Genomic DNA, 13,379 nt, shown 5'->3' on the forward strand with positions numbered 1-13,379 from the left:
AAGATCTAGAAGATGAGGACATATTGGCTAGGTTGGAGGCAATGAAGAGGCATAGGGATGATCCACTATATCACTTTGAAGGAGACAATGATGTAGAAGAGCTATATGGACCAGATGAGGAGGAGGAGAATGAAGGAAGAGATGAAGAGGAAGGACAGGAGGAGCCACTAGATGAGGGCTTGAGAGGAGGAAGCAGTGTAGGAGGAAGCAGTGCAAGAGGTAGCAGCAGCACAGGAGGAAGTAAGAGGAGGGGGAAGGGGCCAACAACAAGATCCCATGCAAGTTTGGATCAAATCATAGAGCAAGACTGGGCACCTTCATCTGATGAGGAGAGCAACCCAGGTGACTTAAGTCAGGAAGAGAATGATTGGGCTCAGCTTCCAGCATTTAAGCTACCAAATGGTAGGAAGAGCAGGGCCAAAAAGAATAAAGTTAGGGTTTGGTATGATGAGAAGAGGGAAAACCCACAAGAACAATTTGTCAAGAAACTTTGTTTCCTAGATGTGCAGCAGTTCAGAAGGGCACTGCTTACATTTCACATCTCACAAAATAGGAACTACTCATTTCATAGGAACTGCTCAGATAGAGTTATTGTAGTTTGCAGTACAGATGACTGTCCTTTTTTCATTGCTGCTTCCAAAATTGCACATGAGAAGACATTTTGCATAAAGAAAATGAACTTGTACCACAATTGTCCTGCTGTTGGAGAGAGCACCAAAGTGACTGCTAGGTGGTTGGCACATGAGTGTGAGCAACAGTTAAGGTCTGACATAAACACACCAGTCCAGGCAATATTGGACAATTTGAAGAAAACACATGGAATTGAAGTGTCCATTCACATGGCCTACAGGGCAAGGAAAGCAGCTAAGAAAGTTGTCCAAGGAGATCAGAGGGCACAATACACTAGGATAAGGGATTACCTCCAAGCTGTGCTAGATACCAATCCTGGAAGTAGATGCATTGTTACAACAAAGCATTTAAAGACTCATCCTAGCATAAACCCTAGATTTCATGGCTTGTTCATGTGCCTCAATGCTTGCAAAGAGGGCTTCCTAAATGGTTGCAGACCCTTCATAGGTACTTGTATAATTATTTTCCCAACATTTTTCCCATTGCATTTGGTTATGTTTGGTACTATTGTGTTATGTTTGGTTTTAGGTGTTGATGGTTGCTTTGTTAAGTTGACAACAGGGCAACAAATATTGGCTGCAACTGGAAGAGATGGTAATAACAACATCTTTCCCATTGCATTTGCAATTGTTGACAAGGAAGACACTGCCAGCTGGTCCTGGTTTCTAACCCAGCTCAAGTATGCTCTTGGTGGTGAGTCAGGGAAGTATGGCAACTACACTATCATATCTGATAGACAAAAGGTACCTCACACATCATCATTCTTATATTTACTGAAGTTTTATCATGCTTAGTACTATCAAATTGTTTGTTGTTATACTATATTTTGAACACTAGTTATTTAAACAGGGCGTTCTTAAAGCCGTAAACAATGTCTTCCCAAATTGCCCTCAAAGATTCTGCCTTAGACATATTTATCAGAACTTTCAAACAGCTGGCTTTAGAGGTGAAGAGTTAAAGAAGTATATGGATCAGGCTAGTTATTCATATACTGAGCATGGTTTTGATCAAGCAATGGAAGGCATGAAAAGAGAGTGTGAGGCAGCTTGGAAATGGCTTAGAAAGATACCCAAGCATACATGGGCTAGACATGCCATGGACAAAAATTGTAAAACTGATTTGGTTGTTAACAATATTAGTGAAGTTTTCAACAAAATGATACTTGATGTGAGAGGGAAACCAATTAAAACCATGGTTGATGGCATCAGAACCAAATTGCTAGTTAAGTTCAATGCAAACAGGACCAAGACTGAGACAGCCAAGTGGCAGATATGCCCAACATATGCTGAAAAGCTAGAAGAAGCAAAACACCATGCTAGATACTGTCAGTCCATCAAAGCAGGACCTGATCTATACCAGGTTAGCAGTGGAGAAAGCTAATGGGACATGACTGGTGTTCCTTGCAAGCATGGTGTTTCTGCAATTAACAAGGCAAAACTTCATCCAGAAGATTTTGTTAGTGATTTCTTCAAGAAACCAATGTACCAAGCAGCCTACAATCCAATTGTGTATCCTGTGCCTGGGCCTGATCTATGGCCAAATACTGGGACCCCTGACATAGAACCACCAGTTTTCAGAGACAAGCCAGGAAAGAAGCAGACTAAGAGGAGAAGGAATCAGTTTGAGAAGCCAGCTCCCAAGGATACTTCAAGATGGCAACAATAATCTGCAGCAATTGCAACTTGACAGGTCATAGGTACACTGGCTGCCACAAAAATCTGAAACCAGCCCTAGCAATGAGAAGGAACCAACACCAGGTTAAATCTTGTGTATATATGTTGTCACTGCAGGTTAAATCTTGTGTATATTTAATACTATGTTTTAATCTGTCTATATGTTGTCACTGCAGGAAAATAGGAGAGTTGATGCACCAGCAGCAAGGGCAAGAGCTCCTGCTACAACCAGTGCAACACCAAGGACAGCTCCATCAGCTCCAGATGCAACTAGGGCTGCAACTAGGGCTGCACCTAGAGCAGCTCCTTCTGATCCTGCTCCAACAAGGCCAACTTCATCTTCTGCTGCTGCTTATAGGCCTAGTTCATCTTCTGCTACTGCTGCTAGGTCAAGGGCAAAGAGAACATTCATACCACCAAGAGTGTCAGGTACTGGAAGAGTGAGAAAGCCATCATACAAGATGTCTGAATGGTTTAATTGTTCTCAAGGCAGCAAGAAGTGATGTCATGTTGAAACATGTTTAATTCAGCCTGTTTTGGCTAGTTTGTGATGAAGAATATTAAGAATTTCATGTTGAAACCAGTTAGTTCAAGTCCAAGTGGTGGACTATGTAATGTACCTAATGGTTGTGATGCACTATGGTACTCTGGTTATGATGATATGATGATGAACTTATTAGTTATGATGTTTTCAAGAAGTTTTCATTCTGTTGTTGTGATGATGATCATAGTTTCATAGTTGATATGATGATGATCTTAGTTTTCATGGTGTTGATATGATGATGATCTTAGTTTTCATTTTGGGTGCCTCGGCGTCGACAAAACCCAAAATGGGTCCATTTGGGCATTTTGGGTGCCTCGGCGTCGACCAAACCCAAAATGGGTCCACTTGGGCATTTTGGGTGCCTCGGCGTCGACATATTAATTTTACAAAACCAAAAAAAATTGCACAAAAATTGTTTGGCCTGGGGCTCAAATCCAGGACCAGTGGGTAGTAACCATGCGTTCAATACCAATGGGATAGTGCTAGTGATCTTGTTTGAGTAGCATCCGCTATTTTACTTATATTTAGTTAGGCACGCACTGTGTTGAGAGTGCGTTGCGGCCCGCGGCATGGTGAACGTGCGTTCAGTATAACTAGTCGTTTCGGTTTCTCACCGTTTAATACCTGTCCACCCACCGCTCTCTCCGCCCACCCGCCGCCCGCACCGCCCACTCCTCTTCCCCCTCTCTCCTGTCGAAACCACCGCCGACAGCCACCCCCACCGCCGTCGCCATGGACTGGTAGCTGGCCATTGAAGAGCTCGCCGGCAACAACCAGGAGCTGCGCGCGCAGTACAGGGAGATCGCGCGTTGGTTCCCCAGTCTGGCGATGCTGAGTAACCATGCCCGCGGCCTGGTGAAGGTGATGACACCTACCGAAAGGCAGCGTGCCTTCCCTGCCGGCCGCACCGTCCCGCCGGCGACCATTCTCCTATGGGCGATGCGCGAGGTGCAGCGCTCCCCCGACCCCAGGCAGCGCGCCCGTTGGTGGATGTACCGCTCATCCACCACGCCGCCGGCCGCCGCGGATGACATCACCGACGCCGTCCTCGCTCTCCCGGCCCCCATCAACAACACCTACTGGGAGAGGCACAATCCATGGGTCCTCGGGCCAGACGACGACTCTGATGCCGAGTCCTCTGACGACTACAACTCTGACAAAACTGACGACTACTCCTCTGACGACGAGGTGGACGAGGTCGTCGTACTCTCCTCCGACTCCTCCGATGAAGAGCCTGATGTGCAGCTCCTGGCGCCCGTCCTCGACGTCGTGGAGGGGCAGAAGAACAGCCCAATTGATGTGGATAAGCTGCCGGAGGTCGCCGACAACCCAGAGCTCGTTGTCGTGAAGCAAGAAGAGGAGGGCGGCGGTGAAGATGTGGTGGAGCCAGCGCCGGCCAAGAAGAAGAGGGCGGCGGTGAACAACAATGACGTGCGGCGCTCCCAACGCCTGAAGATGCCGAAGAAGGAGGAGTGACATGCTGTCTTCAGTTTCGTCAGTAGAAGAAAAAGTTCAGTTTCGTCAGTATGTTAGTTTGCCAGTTCTATCTATGTCAGTTGTATCTATGTCAGACTATCTATGCAGCTACTATCTATGTTAGTATGCCAGTTCTATCTATGTCAGTTCTATCTATGTTAGACTATCTATGCAGTATGAACTTGCTATCTATGTTCACTATCTACTTGCTATAATCCAAGCTGTTAATTCATCACAAACTGGACTTAATACAAGCTGATAATTCATCACAAACAGAGTACTCTCACAAACAACATACAATCCAAGGTTCATTGCTACAGAAATAATAGAGTTCACCACAATAAAGCTTAACACATTACAAGCTTTCCTCCATAGCTACTACAAAAGACATCATTGACACACATGGTCAGACAGCAACACAACTTAGTCCTCATCACAAATAGCCTTAATCTGGTGAAGCTTCCTCTTGTTGCTATCACCTGCTGTCTTGAGCTCAACAATGCAGGAAGCAAGAGTACTCTTCTCCATGGTCAACTTCTCCTTCACTTTCATCAGCTCAGCAATGCAACAGTCCAGCTTATCCTTCTCTTTCTTCAGGTCAGCATAGCAAATCTCCAAAGTCCTCTTATCAGAGCTCAACTTTTCCTTCTCTTTAAGATGGTTGAACTTCAAATTCCTAATGACAGTGGCTTGAGCTACATGAATTTGCTTTAACTGGTCAACAACAGCCTTTAATTTTTTGATCTCAGCATCCTTTGTCATGCTGCTTTCCACACTAACTGAAATGTTCTCAGCATCATTCTTCTGGTTTACCTCAGGCTGGCTATCCTTATAATCCAAGAGGTTGTTCACATCTTCAACAAGCTTCTCATATGTCTCCTGCAACTCTTTTTTCTGCTGTGTGAGATTGTGTACAGTGCTTGAATGCTCCAGGCATGCCATCTTGTTTTCATGCTGGCTATGCTCATACATAAGCCACAGCTTATGAATAGCATTCTACAGATGCTCTGGCCAATGCTCATCTACCCACTGCACTAATCCACAATTTCCAACACCCTACAAAAGAAAAAATCAGTTCAAAATTACAGACATTACTGACAGATTCAGTTAAAATAGCTGATTCAGTTTATGTACCAGAATCAGATTCATTTAATGATGAATAATTATGAAAACTAGAACTAAGAACAGTACCTATGAACCCTAGAACTAAATTCAGTAACTATGAACCCTAGAACATGAGCAGTAACTATGAACCCTAGAACATGAACAGTAACTATGAACCCTAGAAAATGAACAATAACTACAAACCCTAGAACAAGAATTGGAATGCTGCAAACACAACTTAAAACTTACTTCAGTGGCACAGGCAATGAACCTCCTACCAGTGCTTATCCCCTCAAATGCAACATACTTCCTCCCTGGATTCCCATGCTCACAAATCACATTCAAGTCGTCAGCAAGACCCTCGAACGACGGCTCATCAATTGTAGCTGGGATCTGAGAAATCCAACAAAAACTTGTTCAAATCAAGCAAATGTTCAACCCTACAAACCCTAGAACAGAAATGAGCAATAGAAGGTTCTGACCTTGAGAGGGGAGTCGTCGGAGGAGATGTACTGCACGCCGGAGCCGTCAGTGCTCTCACTGTCGCTCCAGGACACCATGGCGGACGGCGGCCGGCGGCGACCGGAGAGGAGAGGAGCAAATGGGAGGGGAGCGAGCGAGCGTGGGAGCAGAGAGAGCGAGCGTGAGAGCAAAAAGAGCGAGCGAGATGTGGTCGGGCGCGGGCGGTCTGTCCGGCGCGACCAGACCGCGTCGATCTGGACCAAACGGCGCCGTCCGCGCGTCCGTTAGGCCATGTCACCCAAATTGGGCCCCACCTGTCGGAAACGCCCTCAACCGCGCCAAATGACAGGTTCAGTGCACTCTGCAAAACTATTACTGAATGCGCGGTGGCTTTTGCAAAAGATTAGGGACCAGGTATTTTTCTGCAAGAGAAGCCCCAAATGTGGTGGTTTCTTGCAATTCACTCCCTCGCCCCCTGGCTCTGGCCATGGCCATTGCTTGTTCTAATATTCTGGTAGGTAAAATGCACTACTGATTGATTCGCCACGAGGCTGATGGCTGACTATTCGTCTAACTACCATCATTATAATTACAAAGAAAACAATTTCAATTAATATATGACTCATTCGTGGTATAGTAATTCGATGGTGCACACTATATTCTCATCCAGTCTCCGCACACGGTATTTGGAAAGTGAGATTGAGAATTCTGCATTTGTTGGGCGGATGGGAGGGGATTCTCGTCTCTCATCATTTGAGTAGTAGGTTCTGGTGTCGCGGCAACGTTGCCTTGATGCCGATATATGGCGGCGGCGTCTCAAATAAAAATTCTCCTACTTCAATCTCGCCAAGGTGGAATATTCATTTTCACAAAATGAGGTAGCAACTTCGTGCGGCGTTGCAAAGTAGTCTGGGAGATTTTGCCCCCATTGTTCTTCATGGACAACGGGTTGGTTATCTATGACATTTATTGGCGTGCTTCCATGTGCGTCGTAGGCGACATCATCATCTTTTTTAACAACTTATTCATTCGAGACTTTGCAAGCAAGATCACCAACTTTGCCTGGCCATACTAGCCCAACTGCCTGTTGCGGCGATTCAGTGAGGTATTTGTAGGTACTTCATTGGTTGGATTTCTTGATGTTATCCATCACAACAAGACCTATGATGGTGCAACAACGACAAGTTTAGTTGTGGCTTCCATAAGAATTTGAGGCATATAGAAATTGTTATAATTTTCCCATTATTTAGAGCCGTGTTTTCTCACTGGATTAAGATATACCATACCTGGTTGTATCCAATGTTCAATTGACATAATATAAAGTATAAATATGACACAACCGTAATACTCCTAGGCAGAAGACACACAATTGAATTGGCGGTGACCCCAAAAGAAAATCCGCACCATCTGCATGTACACATAGCAGGGCAAATATAGTTTTTCGGAAGAAAATGTCCCTGGTGAATAGACAACTAGTTGTAGTGCAAGGAAATATCCACGTTGTGGTATTGAAGTCAAGAAATTTATCCTCCCGAAATTGACCAATATATGTTGCCTTGGAGGATTTCATGCTGAAGACTTCACCAAAATCGATAAAATAAATAGCATCTTGTTCGACCTCCCCACGAGCTAAAACAGTCTTGCTGAATGGTTTGCTGATGAAAAGCGTCTGGCCACCTAGCCCGCAGCCGGAGATCGGAACCCATTCACATGCATTGACATCAAGGATGAAAACCTTCACTTTGTAAGTAAATCTACTGCCATTCGCTTCTCGAATCACCATGAAAAGCTTTTTACATGACTCGACCAAGTACCGAAAGATCATATAGTCAGCTTCAAATTGGATGCCGGGGCCGATCATGCCATCCCTAGCTTTTAACATCATGATGTGATTAGGACGTCCGGCTTTGTTCTCTTTGCTAAGAAGTTCATCGTTATCCTTCTCAGCCTCACCATTGTTTTGCTCATCACCCACATAACCTTTGTTGTTTCCGTCCTCGTCCTCATCATCGTCTGCTGCATCGGCGTCATCTATGTTGCTCCAGATGACCTGTTCAATACGAGTAGCCATGGGTATGCTGGGGACATCTTCAAAGGTGAAGGGGAGGATGACAAGTTCCTCATCCTTGGTGATTCCATAGAGTTTGTCTTCAAGAAATGCAACGTCGATGATTAGGCCCCAGTACATTAGCCGCTGTGGTAAAAACGCACCCTTCCCTCGCTGGATTGAAAATATAGGGAGATCCCAATTGTTGGTCATAACCACGATGAGGTCATCGGGGGTCGATCACATGAGCACCTTGCGGATCATGAACAGCTCCGAGACATCACCGATGACGGCGTCCAGCTCCGGGAGCGGCACGGTTGCCCTTGAGAAAGGATTGTGCAAGAAGTAGGCATGCCTTTTCTCGCCGTCCGTCCAGTCGAGGACGAGCCAGCTGTTGGTGGAGCCAACGCATCGCAGGTTCTCGGGGAAGGAGGTGGCTGCTTCCGGCCCGCGGTCGGATAACTCTGAAGCGAGCTCGTCGAGGAAGAAGCCGCCCGGGAGCACGATCCACGGTTGTTGTCGCCGCGGAGGGACGACCGAGACCGAGCGCCACATACGGCGCCACGGTGGCCGGTGTTGGGAGGTCGGGGGAGACGGTCTTGAGAAACCTCGCTCGGCGCGGACCGAAGGGAGCTGTGTTCCAGAGGACGAAACGGAGTGCCAGGAACGGCACACCGCGTCGATCCACGGTAGCTGCCGTGCGTAGGGGCAGGGGGCCGAGCGCCAGGAACGGCACACGCATCTGAAGCGAGCGCGATCGGCCGGGTCCGGGAGACCGGCGATGATGAGGCCTAGGAGGTCCAGTGGGAGTTCGGACCACGGAGGCGGCGGCGATGGGACGGCGCGCCATGAACTGCACGTCGTCGGAGGCCGGCGACGATGGGAGCGAGGAGGTTTTCAGGCCACGGTGACGGCGATGTCATCTATCTATGCTGCTTGATTAGGATCTGCAAGTTGGCTGGGTCCGGCGAGTAAATAGGATATACTGTAGAAGTTGGATCCTGACCGGGATTGATTGAAGCGAGTCAAGGACCCATGGTCGAATTGAAACTTGATAGGACAGTGACGAGCTAAGTACTCGTGACGGATACGGAGTACTTACTTATTTGCTGTGAACAACACGTCACGCCAGATCGAAAGCTTCGTTTGTCCCGAGCTGGCATTAAACAGTCGCCTCGCAAACAAGTTGGATTCAGTAATGACATGTTTTTTGAAAGATCCAGCAATTGTTGGCCTTGCATGATCATTAGCAGAGAGCAACGAGAATACAAAATGAGGTGGATCCTAGGATTGAGTTAAGAACAACCGAAAAACAAAACTGGCCCAAGGGGCTTTGGGAGGATTGCCATATCGGCTCTCCTCACCGTGTCTATAACTAATCTCCCATGGCGGTTCTCCGAAAGGGGCTCTCCATACATCTGGCGGTCAACCTCCATAACTGAATTGAGTCGGTGATTCTCCGGATAATGTCCCTCTTAGACGGCAGTTTTTTTTTGAAAGGTGCATTTTTCCGCTCCTGCCATATCTGCCAGCAGGTACTCCCTCCGTTCGGAATTACTTGTCTCGGAAATTGATGTATCTAGAACTAAAATACGTCTAGGTACATCCATTTTCGCGACAAGTAATTCCGAACAGAAGGAGTAAGGAGCAGCAGAGATATGGCCCCCTTCCTCCATCTTGTGTTAATCTGGTCGTGAATTCGCCGCATGGTTGCCGTGGTGGATAGGTGGTGCCACTCCGGCTTTGGGTATCACCCGTAAAGTCGCAAGAAAGAGTGCACAACAAAAACTACCACTGAATGCAGTCCACATGTCTAGCACGCACGCACACACTGGCGGTACTCATCTCCACAAATGCAGTCCGCATGTCTAGCACACGCGCACGCGCACGCACACACACACACACACACACACAAGTTCTATGTTACACGCTGTCTCGATTCAGTCTCGTTTTGTGATCTTCGAGATGTACGCTCGGCCGATGACCACCTGGAGGTACGATGCCGCGGTGACGGCAAGCCCGGTGAGAAGGATGAGCCTGTCGGAGGTCGTGCACTGCACCGCGTAGACCCTCAGACCGATGGTGTTCCAGTAGCTCTCGGTCCATACGGGGTCCGCGGCACCCATAGGGTCCGAGGAGTTTGCTGGAAGAACATACCTAAAACAAGCGACCAAAAGTACCACATTTCAGACAAGTAAATAGTACCTCCGTATCAAGATATAAGACGTTTTTAGACTAGTTTATAGCCTGCAAAAACATCTTATATTTGGTACGGAGGTCGTAACTCGTAAGAAGGAAACAACATATTGCTCAAACAAGAATGGCATGTGGTTAAACTAAATGGTCAAAAAAAAAGAGAGCAATATAGGTATCCTGGCTTGTTCTTCACTAGTAGCTGAGGGTGATATACAAAACTAGCTGCATTATACTCCCTCTGTTCCCAAATATAAGTCTTTTTAAAGATTCTAACAACAGACTGCATACGGAGCAAAATGAGTGAATCTACACTCAGAAAATTGTCTATATGCATCTGTATGTTGTAATCCACTTGAAACCTCTAAAAAGACTTATATTTAGGAACGGAGAGAGTAGATGCTTTAGTTCATCAGTTTATAAATCATCATTTAATGCTTAGTAAACTGCTAACGTAACAACAAAGAATACCAAACATCAATCATTTGATTTCCACATTTCTGAAGGGTTATGTGCACCACCAAAGAAATTTACCTGATTGTTGATACAACACACTTGCCTCCACCCTCCACCTCTCCCCCTACGCATACTTCACTTTCGTTGCTGCACTTTCCTTTATTATTATTTTGACATGTTATTTTCTGCACTTTCCAGTACAAGAGCTTACGTTGCCTGCCATGTAGAAGTTCTGTCTGCCAAGAAGTTCCATATGAGCCGCGAGGTATCATCTGCGTATGCAGGAAACTGCGTGCTAGAAGTTGAATCCTGGAAAATGCAAAATACCTGGGCAGGAATTGCTTGAAGAAATGAAGCTCTTCGCGATGCCACAAGAAAGACAAGGGTCACAGGTCAGTAGACATCCAATCAATTCTTCTACCAACGTAACATTCACTTTTATAGGAGTGTATGACAAAAAAACTATCACAATATTATACTTAGTTGTATCCAACGTTCGAGCCATAATATAAAGAGTAAACTATATTTGACACAATTGTAATAGACAAAAGGCACACAGTTGAATTCCGGTGACACACTTACACCCTAAAAATAAATCAGCATCCACTACTCATAACTCTGCATGTACCTAATGAGGCAAATATGGTTTTTCTAAAGCAAAAGATACCTAATACATAAAGTTTGTTTAACACAAAAAAATCACGCAAATGCTCACATACATGCACATACACTCACTTATGAACACACACACACACCTAACCCTATGAGCACCTCCGAGATATTAAGCCGGCAAAACATCTTGAGATTGACAAAGTCGCCAGAGACACTTCATAGTCGAATGGAATGTCTTCTCTCAATGAACGAATATCACCGAAAAGTCTAAAATAAATCTAGAAAAATGCGAGCATCAGTGCCAAGTCTAGGACTTGTGCCTTGGTGGGCTGGTTCACCACAAGAAACTTAACCTTATGAGCTACACTTGGTTCGCCCTTAATGCATAAACTGGTTTAGTGTGGAGGAAAGATCCACGTTGTGGTATTGAAGTCAAGAAATCTCTCCCTCCGAAAATGACCAATGTGTCTCGCCTGTGAGGATTTCATGCAAAAGACTTCACCACCAAAATCAGTAAAATAAATAGCGTCTGGTTCTACCTCCCCACGAGCTAAAACAGACTTGCTGAAGGGTTTGCTGATAAAAAGCGTATGGCCACCTAGCCCACCGCCGGAGACCGGAAGCCATGCAGGTGCATTGACATCGAGCACGAGAAGCTCCACCTTGTAAGTGAATCTCACGCTATCCGCTTCTCGAATCACCATGAAAAGCTTCCCATATGACTCGACCAAGTACCGAAAGATCATATAGTCGGCTTCACACCGGAAGCCGGGGCCTACCTTGCCATCCCTAGCTTTTAACATCAATTTGATGTGATTACGCTGTTCGGCTTTGTCCTCTTCGCTAAGAAGAAGCTCATCATTACCATTCTCAACCTCGCCAATGTTTTTCTTGTCACCCTCATCGTCTGTGTTGTTATCGTCCTCGTCGTCATTATTGCCTACTACATCGGCATAATCAATGTCGCTCCAGATGACCTGCTCAATACTAGTAGCCATGGGTATGTCGTGGACATCATCAAAGGTGATGGGGAGGGAGACAAGGCTGTCCATGGTGAGTCCATAGAGTTTATCTCCAAGAAAGGCAATGTCGACGATGGTGCCCAAGTCCACGGGAGCTGTTTCCAGCTGTGGCAACAACACACCTTTCCCTCGCTGCACCGAAAATATAGGGAGATCCCTGTTGTTGGTCATAACCACGATGAGGTCATCAGGGGTCGACCGCATGAGCACCTTGCGGATCGTGAACAACTCGGAGACATCTCCCACAACGGCGTCCAGCTCCGGGAGCGGCACGGTTGCCCTAGAGAAAGGATTGTGCAAGAAGTAGGCATGCCTCCCCTCGCCGGCCGTCCGGTCGAGGGCGAGCCAGCTGCCGGTGGAGCCGACGCACCGCAGGTTCTCGGGGAAGGAGGCAATAGGTTCCGGCCAGACGTCGGATAACTCCGAAGGGAGGTCTTCGAGGAAGAAGCCGCCCGGGAGCACGACCCACGGATGTTGCCGCCGCGGGGAGAAGAGCGAGCGCCAGATATGGCGCCATGGTGGTGGCTGGCGTTGGGAGGTCGGGGGTGACAATATTGGTAAGCGGTCAACGCTGATCGAAGGTAGCAGCGTTCCGGGAGACGAAACGGAGTACCAGGAACGGCACACCGCGTCGACCCACGGTAGCTGCCGTGTGTCGGGGTAGGGGGCCGAGCGCCAGGAACGGCACACGCAGCTGAAGCGGGCGCGGTCGGCCGGGTCCGGGAGTCAGGCGACGATGAGGCCTAGGAGCTCGGGTGGGAGTTCGGACCACGGCGGCGGCGGCGAGGGAACGCTTGGGCACGTCACGCGGAGGCCGGCGATGATGGGACCGAGGAGCTTTTCCGGCCACAGTGACGGCGATGCCATTGATTAGGATCGTAGAAGACGTAATATGCCAGTTGATTGGGTAGGGCAAATAAATAGGGTATAGAGGAGTTGGCTCCTGACCGGGATTCATGGTCGGATTGAAACTTTTTTTTTTGATAGTGGTCGGATTGAAACTTGCTTCGCGAAGGATACTGAGTACTTGTTTGTTGTGGACGCGTCACGCCGGATCGAGAGCTTCGTTGTCCCGAGCTGGCACGGCCGCCTCGCGAACGAACACAGCGGAATTTCAGATCTGACAGGTAACGGCTCACCTCGCTGCTTAATCTCTACTA

At 47.1% G+C, this 13,379-nt stretch overlaps 1 protein-coding gene across 1 annotated transcript; it reads right to left on the reverse strand.

Moving 5' to 3' along the window:
- Positions 1 to 4,746: 4,746 nt before the first annotated feature.
- Positions 4,747 to 5,265, reverse strand: LOC109773840 (uncharacterized). The gene has a single exon (XM_073502105.1). It carries the CDS (start codon positions 5,263 to 5,265, stop codon positions 4,747 to 4,749), a length of 519 nt encoding a protein of 172 aa, XP_073358206.1.
- Positions 5,266 to 13,379: the final 8,114 nt, after the last annotated feature.

Source organism: Aegilops tauschii, chromosome 6 (assembly GCF_002575655.3).
Source record: "Aegilops tauschii subsp. strangulata cultivar AL8/78 chromosome 6, Aet v6.0, whole genome shotgun sequence".
Classification (NCBI taxonomy): domain Eukaryota; kingdom Viridiplantae; phylum Streptophyta; class Magnoliopsida; order Poales; family Poaceae; genus Aegilops; species Aegilops tauschii.

Bases quoted from the DNA above. Each gene is read 5' to 3' on its own strand.
- LOC109773840 (XM_073502105.1), bottom strand. From the start codon at position 5,265: ATGGCATGCCTGGAGCATTCAAGCACTGTACACAATCTCACACAGCAG.